Genomic DNA, 16,689 nt, shown 5'->3' on the forward strand with positions numbered 1-16,689 from the left:
CCTTAAAACTAATCTGTCTGCTTTTTTACATTTTAAAACAGGCCAGACGTCTCTCTCTTTCACTCACGCACTCTGTCTCTCTCTCTTTCTCCGTCTCTCTCTCTCTCTCTTTATCATTCGCCATTTTTCCCTATTTTCTTTTTATTTTCCTTCCATTCATATTCCCAAGCTTTTCGGCTGCAGGAGGAACAAGTCAAGGAGAGCACATTGCATTTAATAGGATCAGCGAGAAAACTCTCTCTTTATTGTATTTTTCTGAAAAACAAACAAACAAACAAACAAAAAAAACAAAACAAAACTTCTTCCTTTTTGTAAGTCTCTGGTGTTAACATTTTTCGTAACTATGTACAAGGGAAGAAAGTAGAAGCACTGCATTAGGTACAGCTCGAAATTCTCCAACTAGAGAATTAAAATCCCTTCGAAATAAAAATCGGAGAAAGTTTACATTACCCATTAGTAGTAAGACATTGTCTGAAGTGCAATGGTATAGCTCGGGATGAGTTTAAAAGTGGAAAGGAAAAAAAAAAAACAAAAAGAAAGAAAAGAAATAAAAATACTCTATCTTAAACAGTTATATCTTTACAGAAAGTAGAGACACATTTTTTTTCTGGTGTATTTAAAGCAGTAGAAACATATTTACATATAGCCATTCTCATATATTTATATATTTATATATATATATATATAATATTTATATAGAATCTTTTTTTTTTTTCCAATCACATATATATATATAATCAGCACCAGTACAAAATAAAAGCTGAAAAGACAACAACATCGATGACTGACGGAAATGACGGACAGAACGAACGATACGTTGCGTGTGTGACTTGGTCCCGGAGAAGTTGAGATATGAGGGGGAGGAGGAAGAGGATGGAGAGAGTGAGCCATACCTCCCTGATCACGGTTATTACAATAGTAAGAGCAATACTGTTACACTTTCACCGTCCTGAAAGGTTCCTCCTTCAGATAACAACAATGACATGTAACGAAAATAGACGCACTCGTCATAGTACATTCCTCAGAGACTTAAAACAATCAGGAGAGATTGAAAGACTTAATATAGGTCACTGAATAAGTGTTTTGTTTTTTCCGTTTTGATTTCTGACATTTTAACATCAGTAAAGAAAAAAAAAACAAAACCAAACACTCGGAATTCATATTCATAAATCATCGTAACTGTGCTTATGATGGTAGGAATTGGATAAATATTTATAAGCGTTGTTATTAACTCCAACACTTCCTGAATAAATGACTGTTTTACTAAATTGATATTAATTATGAATCTGTGATGAGCAGGACCGCTGATGATCGCTTAGATAATCTGTTGTAATAGTGAAAACGTGGCATTGTTATTAGCAGGGGGAATTTATTTTCAATTCCTTTTCAAATTATTGTCACTAGCCTTTAAATGTTATTTATCCAAGCAGTGGAAGGCGAAAACACGAGGCTTAAAATGGCATTACTGTGAAAATGAGTTATTAGTATTGATTCATTAATTCATGTTTCAGTAACCATTTAATCCTGGTCAGGGTCAAGGATGGGACGCCAGTCTGTCTAAACACTAGGGGTAATTTAGAGTAGCTGATCTATGTTTTTGGGAGGATGGAGGTATTCGAGAATCAGAAAGGAACCTGCATGCAAGGCACCACCTAGACAGTAACCCGAGCTCAGGATCGATTTAAATCATTACGTCGTTGTCTCGTCATCATTTAGTGCGAAATATTTGTCTTTGCGATAGACGCACTGTTATTAACTTTTAATCTATAGTTGGTCTTTAACCTGCTCTGTAACTACATTGAAATTTTATTTCCATGACATTCTTAAGTTTACAGTAGTCCCAAAACCTAAACTTACAACAAAGAGCAATGACAGACAGCTGTTATCAGACATTACTAGAGTTACTTACAAATACAATCGTTACCAAATTTACGAAGCATTATAAGCACAGTTATAAAGTTTTATGAATATAGCCTTCATGGACCATGTCATCTCCAAACAGTCTTTTCTCCCTTCGCAGGTTGGCCATAAAGAAGGTACTGACAGTAAAGTAACCGATGGCTTTCTGCTCTGAATGAAGGCAGGCGGCGACGCTGCGTCATAACCCGACAGAACGAAACACGTTAAGAGCTTGTTTTACACGAACTATTCCATTCAAAGGTTGTGGAAATGTATTAATCTGATACCTAAGATCAGATTGCAGTTTATCAAGCTGATCAGCTCTACTACCCAAGCTCTTTATTTCTTTAACGCTCAGCTTTATGCTTCGGATAAAAGCGTCTGGTGAATGAATAAAAGAAAGAAAGTCCATGTGTTATCTTTCAAATGATTTGATGTGTATTGTTTTTTTTTCTTCCAGAACGTAGAAAGCCATCAAGACAAGTGATCATTCCTGTTTTCCCACTGCGATGTGAAAGCCTTTCTAACTGCCACAAGTCACTGGTGGAAGCTGTTACTTTCCAAGGTTGGATCTAAAATGTGTGTTTGGCTGCACGTTGCTTTAGAGGACTGTGTGTTTCTGGCCCATGTGGGAGACGACGCCATGCTTGTGTTCCTAGCTGCCATATGACTTTCGAGAAAACATAATGTTCTCCAGCCCTCAGATTTTAGGTGGAGAGACAAATTTGTAGCTGCCAAGTCTCTTCGATTAGTTAAAGCACACAAACACTGATGATGCATGTGCTGAGAGTAAAGACCGAGGTGTTTAGCGATGATGTTTGCGGAGAGAACGCAGTGGACGTGGAACTGCTGGCTATTTGAATCAACTATCAGAGCAAAAGGGAACGGTTGGTGATGTGACGGTGCTGTTTTATTTTTTTTTCGTTATTTTTTTTTTCCCGTTTTTTTTTTTTTTTTTTTTTACAAACTCTCTCTCACACATTTCAGATTTCATTATTGACTAAACAGACAGAGTTGAGAGTAAAAACCAACATCTGATCTAAACACTGGGCAAAAAAATCTTTCTATTTCACAATTAATTTAGGTTTTACACGGTCGTTCCTAGAAAAAGTCTGGAAAAGATGACGAAGAAAAGATGACGAAGGGCGCGAGACGAAGTCTAAAGAGACTTGGCTTCTAGCTAGAATCAGATCTTAGAGATTGTTGGTTTAAATATAGTGACATCACACATACAATACACAACATGTAATCATTTTCCCATTATATTAAATGGAAGCAATAAACAAAAAATTTTAAAAAACAAAACCAAAAACAAACACGCCGTCTAGAAATGATTTTCATTTTTCTTTTAGGAAAAGAAAAAACAAAAAAACACTTTTCTGGTCCATTTCAAAGGTCCCCATTCCCCCACACAATAATCCACATTGGCTATTGGCTGGGGAAAAATTCCTCCATCCAACCGTCCGTTGAGTCCAGCTCCGCACTGTCTGACAGGCCAAACGAGACCCCAGTCCCGGTTCCCGATTGGCCAGCATAACCGTAACCCAAGTCTTGACTTGATGTCCGTTGGTAGCCTTGTGTCTGTCCACTTGTCATATAGGCTGCTCCACCTGGTCCTGCCCCTGCCATGGCCTGCGTGGAGCCCTGTCCGAAAGCAGCCATGTTGGGCACAGCCTGACCCATACCCGACATTGCCATTCCCCGTGGCTGATTGGTCCTTGGTTGGCCTGCCATGTGAGGCATCATGGGTCCACCCATGCTTGCTGGGTTTATGGCCCGAGGGTCTACCATACCCTGGCCACCCATCCCTTGGCTGAAATGCTGCTTGGGCATCCTTGGTGGCTGCCCACCTTGCATGGCATACGCAGGGTTACTGTTAAATGCCACCATGTCGTTTGTAGTCCTTCCACTCATGGCCTGCATATTCTGCTGCTGCTGCTGGGGCCATCCCTGACCTCCGGCTCCCATCATGCTTTGCAGTCTCTGAGCTTGGGCTTTGGCCATTGGCTGCCCAGCCTGCTTCATCTGCTGTTGAGAGAGGGCAGGGTTCATCATCATGCCCTGCCCATATCCGCTTCCTGCTCCGCCTCCCACCATTCCCTGGCCGCCCGTGCCCGCAGGTCTCTGTGTCATGGCCATACCAGCCTGGTTGGGGTGATGCTGTGGCTGGAGCATTGGACCCATCCCCGAGTTCATGCCCTGGTACATGGCTGCCTGCGTACCTGCCTGGCTTCCATAGGCCATGCCCATCTCGCCCTGAGTGGGCATGGGACCAGGGTTCTGAACTGGTGCCATCTGTAGCATGCCTTGATTCTGCTGCTGCTGCTGTAGGAGGCGAGCGTTCCTCATGCTCTGAAGTGCCTGGTTCCTCGCCGCCATCTCTTGCTGTGTGCCTACCCAAGCACAGAAAAACATTAGATCATGTTTAGAAGAATATTACATTAATACTTCAACCAAATATCACTAACTCTGAATTGAAAGCTCCTGGGGTCCAATTAAAGCTCAACTGTATAAAACTATAAATGCTTAGCAATGTGTAAAATTCCTCAATAAGTAAAGAAACAGAAAACCAAGACTGGTAATTCAACTCTGCATGAAACGCAAAGGCACATGCATGGCAAATCAGCAGCGCAGCCGTGTAATGCGATGCATGGTGCTTCGCTATTCATTTGGAAAGGCTCCATCAATCCTGATAGTCCATTCCAGTGCAGACTGAAATTGTGCAGGGAAATTTGGGAGGAGGGCAAGTTGCCATGACAACAGGCAATGTGAGGGAGAAAGTTCAGTGCTGCCAATAAATATATAAAGAAATAAACAATCAAACAAGCAAACAGAGGCAGCTGATGTTTTGAAGAGAGGATGCTGAGGGGATTGAGCACACGGCTGGAATTGAGCCTAGTGATAGCTCCACTATCACCACTGTAGGGGAGGGAGAGAGGGAGGGAGAGGGAGAGAGAGAGAGAGAGAGAGACAGACAGTAGGTATGGGTGTATTTGTGTTTGTTTTATTGATGTATTCTACTAAATGGAGGTGTGATGTGATGTTAAATCCCAGCTTATTATTCACTTATTTGTCTTCAAGAGTATTTTTCAGGAACTACAGTACAAACAGCCAGGGTATGTAGTCACATGGGTGTGGAATGTTAGGACTTAGGTCTTGAGAGCTAAGCAGGTTAAAAGGAGTTAAGTGAATTGAGCTCAAGAGAGTGACAAAATGATATCAACAAGACAAACATCTTAAAACTTAAGATTTTGCTTGTATTAAATACTATATTCAGTGGGCTGTCATTATGAATGGTTTTCAAACTGGCTAGTCTTTTACAATCCTGACCACACTGGCTAATGTCCAAATGAAAGAAGCGTGGCCTCTGTAACCTCAGTCTCAGTCAATGTGGTTAGTTGCAGTGAAGGATGATGGGCGTCTTTACTTAACAGTCCCAGTGACTGAGGCATACCAGTGGTGTATAAGGTTCTGGGTTGTTGATCGGAACGTCTAAATGTTCTGCCACCGTTTGGCCCCTGAACAAGACCCTCATCCCACTCTACACCAGGGGTACTGTATCATGGGTGACCCAAAGCTGGGATATGTGAAGAAAGAATTTCACTGTGCTGTAATGTATACAATGAAATGTAATGTAGCAGTCAGTGCCAGAGAAGGAGGCATGGCCTCTGTGCCTGTCAGTCCTAGCTAAGTAGGCATGGCCTCTCAATCCTTAAACTGGACACTTTGAACTGTTTACACAATAATCACACCAAACCATAATCAAAAGTCATTGGTCTGGTTTCATACATCAGATCATTGATCACATACAGAGATGCACTGCAGTCATCTTGTCTCAGGAGGATAGATACACACACCCCAAAACTCTCCTAGTGTAAACGTGGTCCAAAACTGTATTACGTGTTCTGGTTTGATTATTCCTGCAGTGTATAATAACATTAGTCCAGATTTTAGACACTGCAGTCAGTGTAACTTTACTCTAAAGCCTACCCTTATTACATGGTGAAGACTGGACAAAAAAATGCTCATTTGCAGCTGACTTGAACATTGTGCCACGTTCAACAAACCTGAACATGTCTAATGTGAGACACACGCTCCCCAGGTCCCATTCCCACTGATGGCTCTGACTAAGAGGGTATTTCCCATCGGATCTACATCTAACATGGTTTCCATGGCAACGTGACAGAACAATCAATAGACACACTTCCCATCAGAGTGTGCGTGTGTGTTTGTGTATATAAGTTGTGTGTGTGTGTGGGGATGTGCTTTACTTTATTTTATACAGTTTTGCCGATGTGTTTTCTTCTGTACATAATCCTCGTGTGCTTGAATGCGTGCATGAATGCTCGTCTATGTGTTAAGAGAGTAGGAGTGCCAGTGTGTGTGCGCGAGTGTGTGTGTGAGCTCTCTCATTAGCTCAGGAGGAGGCAGGAGCAGTCGGTGCACTTGACAAAGTAGTAATTTGGAGTCTAAGAGTGAATGATCTGCTGTGAGAAGAGTGAAATAAGCAAACTCTGCCACACACAGAACCAACTTCCCAATTCCAACGTCATGTTACTCAAGTATGTCACAAGGAAATGACCTTCTCTGATATAGTGAAAAGGTGCAGAGTAAAATGCATTTGGTTCAAACCAAATATTAAAACAGTATCTGTACTAACAGTAGCATTACATGAAAGTAGTTCATTTCCAATTGGCACTTAACATGAGTCTCTCTGCTTTTCTCAAATAGTAGACTATTCTGTTGGTCTTATAGTAAATGAAATAGGTTGTTTGTTATGCCCTGTGTAGTGAGCACATGTAGTATGGTACATGGATAACCAGTTTGTCCTCAGCATGGGCTTTTCTGTGTGAGGAAGTGAAGACGGTGCACGTAATTTAGGTCAATGAAATCAATGAATAATGTTGCTAAATCTGAAACACTCAAATTCAGGACAAAATGGCACCGTTTCTTTGCGAATTACTTTGAAAAACTGACTGAAAGTGAAAGTCTTCACTTTCTGTAGTTTGTATAATACAATATAATGATGATAGGAATTCAAATTCAAGGTGTTTTCAAGTCATTTTACAATGAATTGGATATCTTAAAAGATTTTTAGCATTCTAATATACGCTTGCTCTTTATCTCTGTGGAGTTAATCTACTAAACACCCTGAAGTGAGTATATATGCATGTTAAGTGACAATGGATGAAATAAAACGAATGGAGTTGTGTAACTGTGTGTCTTTGTTTCTTACCCTGAAACTGTTGGAGAGGATACGGGTTTCTCTGTGCTTGACTCATCTGCCTCGGGAGATGCTGCTGTTGCTGTTGCTGCTGTTGCTGCTGCTGTAACTGCAAACAAACACACACAGAGTCAGTGCACACACGCTTCGAGTACACACTTCCACAACTGCAGTTACAGATTAAAGTGCACAAAAGAGGAAAGAGGAACAGGTGGGGTCATGTGAGAGAAAAGCTTCAACAATAACGATATTATAAATGCAGGGAAATGGTACGGATCCTTGGAGAAGTGTGCTAATTTTATTTGTGCGTTTCTGTAAGTGTGTGCTGTGTTGGTGGGCAAAACAGAACAATTTTTTTTCTCCCCAGAAGACAGAGACGTGTGATCATCGTCCAATATCAGTTAAGAGTCTCTTTAGCAGCGTTTTCTCTGAGACAGAAGAGAGAGGAAATTAAAACAGCAGGTGGTGTGTGTGTGTTTGAGTGTGTGTGTGTGTGTGTGTGTGAGTGTGTGTACGCATTCGCTAACACATTACTTTGATCTGTCTCAATTTAAGTGTGCTTAAGTGGATGGTCTTTTTGTTAAAACATTACCAACATACAATAAAAATAGTCATTTGGGTGTATTTAGGGATAAAATATGCAAAACACAAGCAGTAGAAATAAGGAAATGTAGACATAAATATTCCAACAATATTCCAATCAGTCTTTTCTGTAGATCAGCTGCACTGCAAGGGTTTGTACACTAACATTTCTGTTGTGTATTTCAGGAGACTGGATCTAAACTGGACCAGACTATGAGGCTAAAGTGCAGACAGTCTGCTTTGATGTAATATGTACCGTGTATCTGCATACCAAATTATTAAAATATGAACTATTCTGTAACCCAGAGCTAAACCCTTTGTACCTGTGCGTTTTCACTGGTCAGTCCTGTTCCTTCTTTTGCTTTGAGGGCTTTAACCTCATTACTAATATATCAATATGAATCAATTTTACTGTAGATCAGAGCTAAAACATCACAAGACAGCGTCACTACCAAGCTGCTTCCTCGGCTGTTCAACAAACCAGATGAAAGTCACTAGTCTGGAGCGGAAATCGTCTTCAAGCAGCTTATAGCAAGTCCACTGGCCTTAATATCGGACCTGTATCTCTATGACTGTATGCACAGTATGCACTGTATTCTGCCGCCTGACTGCTTAATGGTATAAATTTATGCGCAGGTGGACGGTGTTCCTACTAGTGGCCAGTGAGTGTATAGGAACAAAAATAACCTGGTTGAATGGTGAAATATTGTCCATCTACTCATTTGTGTTATTATCTGGTCAACCAATCATGTGGCATCACCACAATTTATAAAATTATACAGATACAGGTCAAGAGCTTCAGTTAATCTTCACATCAAACATCAGAATGGGGGAAAACATAAGCATGGCATAGCTGTTGGTGCCAGAGGGGGTGGTTCGAGTATAGTCTGTAGAGTTTACACAGAATGGTGTGAAAACCAAAAAACATCCTGTGTGTGCAGACTGAAACAGCCAGACAGATCAGAGGTGAAGGACCAGACTGGTCTGAAAGACAGGAATCTATAGAAACTCATATAATCACTCTTTACAACTGTGGTGATCAGAAAAGCATTTCAGATTGCATCGAATCTTGAGGTGGATGAGCTACAAGAGCAGAAGAACACATCAGGTTCCACTCCTGACCGCCAAGAACAAGAGTCTGAGGCTATCATGGACACTGACTAATAAACTGGAAATAGGCCAGGTAATTTTCCCCCTACTTCAACTGTCCATTTTAGCCTCAGACTCTTGTTCTTGGCTATCAGGAGTGGACCCTGATATGTTCTCCTGCTCTTGCAGCTCATCCACCATCATCAAGGTGCACTAATGTTTTGAGATGCTTTTTCGCTCACCATAATTAAAAAGAGTGATTATTAGAGTTACTGTATCTTTTCCGGCGACTCAAACCAATTTGTCTGTTTTCTTCTGACATTTCTTATCAACATGGTGTTTCCACCCATAGAACTGTCGCTCTCAGTGCTTTTTCCTACCGTTCTGTATGAACTCTAGAGACTGCTGTGTGTGAAAATCCCAGGAGATCAGCAGTTTCTGAAATACTCAAACCAGCCCATCTGGCACCAACCACCATGCCACAATCAAAGTCATCATGATCACACTTTTCCCCCATTGTGATGTTTGATGTGAGCATTAACTGAACCTGTATCTGTATGATTTTACGCTTTGAGCTGCTGCCACACGATTAACAGTGGACACCTGCTCATTTCTGCAGGTATTTAATCAGCCAAAATGGATGATTAGTGTTTATCTGATATGATTAGGGAAAGTTCTCTAGTCAGAAATGGCCAGGAACCCCTTCAGGAGCTCAAAGCACATTTCCATTAAAAGGAACCAGAGCTGATTTTAGTTTTTGGGTTGTAGTATTTAAGCACATTTATACATGCTTTACTTAAGTGAACATTGCTGATTGGTCAATTCCACACTTCAGAACATAACATTAATTTTACCTGTACGTTTTTGCAACACATACAAAAGTGCTGTGCAAAAATGTACAAGTGTGCATTTTGTAAACAATTCTATTGACCTGCTTCTCATGACAACCATAAAAACTAATACAACATTAATCTCAACCTTCTTCATGTTCATGATGTTCTTGTACTTTTTGTGCCATATTGCAGTCACAGTTCCTGCAGCATGATGGAAATACCAGAAACCTGTTTAATTCTGATTTATGACAGTGCTCAAATCCTTTACTTGGAGTTTTGGAGGTATGTTTTGACACTGAAGGAGATCTGAGGAAACATGGCTGTCTGTGGGAGTTGAAGATGCGCATACCTGCTCTGCCAGTAGGTGGTGATGTTGTTGCTGTCTCTGTTCCCGCAGGAGCTGAACTTTCTGCTGCTCCATCAGTTGAAGCTGAACCCTCTTCTCCTGTTCCATAGCCATCATTTGCTTCATCATGGCTGCTTGCTGCTGCTGCTGTTGCTGCTGCTGCTGGTTGCCCAGGTAACCACCTGGCCCCGGCCCGTTAGGACCGGCCGAGGGCACGCCTCCCGGACCTCCGTGAGGGGGTTGGACACCTCCGGCCTGGCGTGGCATCCCGACCATGCCCTGCTCCTGGAATAGAAGAAAGAGAAGCATGATAAGAACTCCACGAAAAAGCTCAGGAACAGAAAACGCAACCAGTGAAAAGAGAAAAAGATGCTAAAACTGGAAGATTCATTCAGCTGAATAAGGTCAGGATGTCTTGAGACTGAAAAGATATACCAATTACGGAGTCACACCAAAGTCAAACATTCAAGTAAGATAAACTTCCACCAACTTTTAACACCTGGATGCATTTTGGGTCAAAATGGTCCATTTTAATAAACACGAGACAAATGTATGCTTTTCCTCTAAAGAACACGAAGACCTTTTTTACAGACATGATGGTTTGGCTCATTCTGGGATAAAAAAAACCCATTTAAATCAGATATTTAGATACACCAGAAGGTTTCCATCCATCCATCCATCCCACTACTTATCTTACTGGGTCACAGGGAACCTGAAGCCCATCCCAGTAGACTCAGGGCAGAGAACACCCTGGACATGATGCTAGTCTATCTTAGGGCACATACACACCCATTAACAGACTATGGACATTTAAGGAATAGTCAGAAGCAAAGATCAAAAGATCAAAACCAGAATAGACAGACAGTGGGGAAAACAAACCAGAAAAACACAATCTAAAAAGCAAAAACCAGAAAACACTCAAGAACAATGAGGCAGAACTAACAATGGAAAACTCATGGATTGGAATTGCAGCAAAAACTAACAGTACTTCGCGAGGATCCTGTGTGAAATGAACGTGTTTATTTAGTAGAACCCAGAAGTAAGTGTGATCCAGAAGTGCAGTGTAAACCAATAGTGCAGTTGCCTGTCCGGCAAGGGTTCCCTCTGGAGGAATGGAAGGGGAAGTTCGGACACACAGGAGGTCATTACAAGACAATCTAGAGATGCCAATCAGCCTACAGCGCATGTCTTTGGACTGGAGAAGGAAACTAGAGAATCCAGAGGAAACCCCTGAGTCATGGAGAGAACATGCACACTCCACACACACACACGGTGGAGGTGGAAATCGAACCCTCAACGCTGGAGGCGTGAGGCTAGCCACAAAAGAAAAAAAAAACAAAACAACAATTAATCACACGTTTTTAATCCATTGATGTGAAATGTCCACCAGGTCGCCTCTCAAGTTGATTCGATAAGAACGAGTGCATTAATATATACCTGTGACTTGCCTTGCAGCCAGAACTCCTGTTACAGAAAGTTAATCAACACTTGAACCAACCAGCATCTGATTAAATTAAGTGTTGTATCCTAGCACCCATATGTGCTGTTTGGTTAGATTTATGCACACCTTGCCTGAGGACGACAGAACGTTAAGGCAACACCTCTTTACATCTAATATTTTTAATTATAGATGGATTACTCATTTGGTAAAGCCATGTCTACAGTCATGTCTTCAATACTCAATTTATTCTCCTTTGGTATGATAGAAAGTGAGCTTTAATACCACAAAATGTGAGTCGAAGGAGCCCGAAGGCCAAATAGCGTATATTCCCAATATAGAGACAAAATGTTCTGCTTTACAGGCTTTAACTAAACAATAATGATGCATGCTGGCTTGAGCAGTGTGTCCGTCTGACATTAACTAGCTATCCAGCAGCATGCTAGCGAGTATTAGGTGGCTTTTTGTAGTGAAGGCATTTGATTAAATTTGCAGCTCGCTGATGAAATTACACGTAAACACCATGCAGTAATGCCTGCCTGAACAATGAACACAATTTCTTTAAGTAGGACAACATCTGAGCCTGAACCGACGGGGCAGGAATTCCCTGCACCTTTTAACCAATCACTTTTCTCCTGATCTCATCCTGACTCCTCCTACTGATGTGTTGCATTTCACTTTCTGAAAATTTTTGAAACGTTTCCTGCAGACAGCCATTTAAATCCATGTAAATGATGTACACCCAATATTTATAATCGATATGTGATCTTCAGACGTTCGAAATGGTTTCTTTAACAAGCTGGCCTAGCTGGATTAGCATTGTGTGCTAGTAATAGTAACGTCGCCCTGTGACATCAGAGGGGCATCAGGTTTACGAGAATACAGAGCCAGCCACCAAAGCAACAAACAGATATCAATATAAACATTCTTAATGTGTTTCAGAGTTTGCATTTAAAGCCTGTAGTGTGTTTTTATGTGTAGCTAATTAGCATGAGCTCAGCTAGGTACGGCTCAGCATAGAGACAAAACTACAAATTCATTTACATTTCCAACATATAGCAGACACCGTCATCCAAAGCGACTTATATTTATCTCATATATATACCATTGATGAGGTCAGGGTCAAGGGCCTTATACAAGGGGTCCAGCACTGGCAGTTTGATGGCCCTGGGATTTGAACACAACACTCTCTGATCAGTAATCTATGGCAAAATGCTTTAATATAGAAATAAAAGCTTTATACAAGAACTCACACCCAACTCGCTATACAGTGCAGCATTAAATCATTCCTAAAAACCCGGTGTGTATCGGACACACTACTGATATCCCATAATGCACTGCAATAGATTAGGGAAACCAGTATAAGGCAGTTTTAGACTCAGTGCAATAAATCATAAAAAAAGGTGCAGCTTCATTTTGCTCATTGCATCGATAAATAATTGTGGCGGGAATTTTTCCTGGTGCTGATGAATAGGAGGTTCCTACTGATGACATCAGACGACTGTAGCTGGTTAAGAAGAACGCTACTTGAAGAAATCAATGCCCACCGCTGTGGAAGACGGTTTATTCTGTTAATTACTACTTTATAACACGGTCATAAACATGTTACAAGCGTTAATGTGCCGAGTGCAGGAAGAAAGTTGACATAATAAGAACAGTGGGCTTCCATGTTGCATGTTTGTGTGTGTGTGTGTGTGTGTGTTTGCTTTTTGCTGTATTGATCTATCGGCTGTGCTCTAACTCCCTCTCCCTCTTTTCTGCCTCTAAAAGCAGACGGTTCAGATTCGTCTAGTGATTGATACGTGAAAACCTCCACCGAGGCTGCAGGATCTCCTCACTTAACCAGCCAGGCTGACAAAACGAGCGCAGAGCAGCAGGAGAGTGTGTGTGTGTGTGTGTGTGTGTGCGTGGACAGATGAGGGCAGCGTTGCTCTATCCACTCTCTCTCTCTCTCTGAATCGTCATATCTCTGTTTCTCCCACCTCCATGCCTATCTGGCAGTCATGCACGCCTTCTCGCTTTTCTCCGAGTCTCTCCCTCAATATCGCTGCTTATCTCTGTCCCCACACCCCCACTTCCTCTTTTACAACCCAAACTCTGTCATCCGTACTTTCCTCTCTACCTCTCTATCTCTCCTTCACTTGCGTGCTCTCTCTCTCTCTCTCTCTCTCTCTGCTCCCTCCTCCCCTCCTCACACTCGACGGCTTAATCACGAGTGCTGTAATATACATCGCCCTCTTCCTGCCTGCTCCGTAATGTGTCTTGAGAGCGAACGAGAGAGAGACGCGGAAGGTAGAGAAATGAGAAAGACGAGCAATATTGAGCTGAAGAAGAGAAAAGAGAGAGAGAGAGAGAGAGAGAGAGGAAGCAATAAATAAAGACCTGATGGAGAGCAGGGGAGAAAATAAAAAGGGGACGGAGAAAGAGCCGAGGGAAAGCTGGAGAGAAAGAAAAACGATCCAAAACTAAAAAGATCGAGAGAAAGGAGAGAGAAATAGAGAGATACATAACTAGAAAAGGATAGCTGTGTGTTTATATGTAGAAGAGGAGACTGAATGAGGAGGTGAAGTAGAGAAATGAACGAATATCTGGGAAAAAAAAATTGATGAGGGGGAAATAACAAGCTGAAAGAGGAGAGGAACAGAAAGAGGTAGAAAAAGAGAGAATCCAGGCAAGAGAGAGAGAGAGAGAGAGAGAAACAGAAATTTAAAAAATAACATTTGAAGAAGAGGGAACAAAAAAAAAAAAGGAGTGTATACAAAACGGAGAGGAGAAAAAAAAGGAGTAAAAAGGATAGCAGAGAGAAAACAGAAATGATAACCAGAAATGATACAGAAGCGAAAGAGAGGAAAGTAGAGAAATATAGGGATCAAGGAATGAGAGAGAGAGAGAGAGAGAGAGAGAGAGAGAGAGAGAGCGAGAGAGCAGGTAGCCAGGCAACAGCGGCTGTAATGTTGAGCAGATGGTGCTCATAGGAGCCATGATGGACGACGGCGGGCGGCAGCCTCTAGCGCGCACACACACACAGGAGGGAGGGAGGGAGGGAGGGAGAGAGAGACAGGGAGGGAGAGAGTGAGAGAGAGAGAGAGAGAGAGAGAGAGCGTGACACGGGGGGAGTGTAAATAAAGTGCCGTGCCGCTTTTATTCTTTCCTCTGCCTCTTTCTCTCGCTCTTCACCTCCATGCACCCACTAAACCCCCCTTCTCTTTGTTTTCACTCGCTCCACCTGGTCTGTCGTTCATACAGTGGACACACAGTGTTGCTCACTGCAAAGCAATACACACCCCACAGTGTGATACTCTCTCATACCCCCCCCACACACACACATTTATATATATATACACACGGGATAATATACAGGTGATTGGGTGTTAGATCACTGCTTCAACCCTGATACACACACACACACACACACACACAAGATCATATACAGTAGATTGGGTGTTAGATCAGTGCTTCAACCCTGATACACACACACACACACACACACACACACACAAGATCATATACAGGTGATTGGGTGTTAGATCAGTGCTTCAACCCTATTACACACACACACACAAGATCATATACAGTAGATTGGGTGTTAGATCACTGCTTCAACCCTGACACACACACACACACACACACACACACACAAGATCATATACAGTAGATTGGGTGTTAGATCAGTGCTTCAACCCTGATATACCCACACACACACACACACACACAAGATCATATACAGGTGATTGGGTGTTAGACCTGTGCTTCAACCCTGATATACCCACACACACACACACACACACACAAGATCATATACAGGTGATTGGGTGTTACACCTGTGCTTCAACCCTGATATACCCACACACACACACACACAAGATCATATACAGTAGATTGGGTGTTACACCTGTGCTTCAACCCTGATACACACACACACACAAGATCATATACAGTAGATTGGGTGTTACACCTGTGCTTCAACCCTGATACACACACACAAGATCATATACAGTAGATTGGGTGTTACACCTGTGCTTCAACCCTGATACACACACACAAGATCATATACAGTAGATTGGGTGTTACACCTGTGCTTCAACCCTGATACACACACACAAGATCATATACAGTAGATTGGGTGTTAGATCAGTGCTTCAACCCTGATATACCCACACACACACACACACACAAGATCATATACAGTAGATTGGGTGTTAGACCTGTGCTTCAACCCTGATATACACACACACACACACACACACACACACAGAGTAAGATGCGTTTATTAATTTGTGTATTATTGTGGCTAAACCGTAGCTCCAGCTTGTGTCTAATCCTACATTCACAATAACGAGCGGGCAACTTTTTTGTCACGTTTGATAGAAAGCCACTATTCCGGTGCCAAAGTGCAGCAGCATTTCAATCGCCATTTTATCAACTCTGCGCAAATGATTTATTACGGTTCATCACGGCTCCGCTGTGACACGACCCCGATCCAAACAAACGCTTCTTCCGGGTCGCTCTTGTGCTCCGCCGTTTCTTTACTTCGTACCTGCAGTTCGGACCCAAATGGAAGCTTAGAATGTTGCTTTTATATTATACTATCCTACACGTGTACAGAGCCATGATGAAGACAAATTAAAGCATGGTGAGTGGACGTCTGCTAGCTTGCTTTGCTAATCTGCCACAGAAGCTAGAAGGAAGCCTAGCATACATAGCATCAGTTATCAATGAAGTATCATAATTAGCGCTTATTTCATTTGTTTTGAATCCAGTCAGATGCTTACGAAGCTGCAGGAAGCTACTGTTTTGATAAGAATCCATGTTGTACCCACAAACCCAGTTACCTCGGCATTCTTGCTAACTCGTCGACTGAGTAAACGGTGAAAAAAGCTCTGAAGTGAAAGACGGATACAGCGTCTGATCAGCCTCCTGTCTCGCTGCAGGAGTAACTGATGTCCAGAGTTAATGGTGAAACAGAAATTCTCATTCCTCTACTCTACTAAAAGCCATTTTTGCGCTGAAGTGTGAGAGAGACCGGCTGCTCAGAGGTCGGCACAGAAAACACAGCAGTGCTAATGGTCAACGATGTAACTATAACACGCGGAGGATTCATGAATTCGGTAGATCTGGCTTGAGAGGTGTCTCACACTGTGACGCAAAAGTGCTGAGAGCAGAGGAACTGAAAAATCATTTCAGTGACAAATTGCTAGTGTGACTGGGCCTGAGACTGTAACACTCGCCAAAAAATATAGTTTGTTGCATTTTTTAGAGAGAGAGAGAGAGAGAGAGT

The 16,689-nt window shown here is 42.1% G+C and overlaps 1 protein-coding gene across 1 annotated transcript in view; it reads right to left on the reverse strand.

Annotated features, from left to right (window-relative positions):
* Window positions 1-212: 212 nt before the first annotated feature.
* maml3 (mastermind-like transcriptional coactivator 3) overlaps window positions 213-16,689 on the reverse strand; it is a 169,223-nt gene continuing 152,746 nt past the window's right edge. Inside the window, exons 3-5 of the mRNA XM_058385368.1 lie at window positions 9,977-10,258; window positions 7,136-7,232; window positions 213-4,292 (exon numbers count right to left, since the gene is read on the reverse strand). Of these exons, the coding sequence (XP_058241351.1) occupies window positions 3,328-4,292; window positions 7,136-7,232; window positions 9,977-10,258 (1,344 nt within the window). The 3' untranslated portion in view covers window positions 213-3,327. The remainder of the gene's footprint in view (window positions 4,293-7,135; window positions 7,233-9,976; window positions 10,259-16,689) is intronic.

This window comes from Hemibagrus wyckioides, linkage group LG03 (assembly GCF_019097595.1).
Source record: "Hemibagrus wyckioides isolate EC202008001 linkage group LG03, SWU_Hwy_1.0, whole genome shotgun sequence".
Taxonomy (NCBI): domain Eukaryota; kingdom Metazoa; phylum Chordata; class Actinopteri; order Siluriformes; family Bagridae; genus Hemibagrus; species Hemibagrus wyckioides.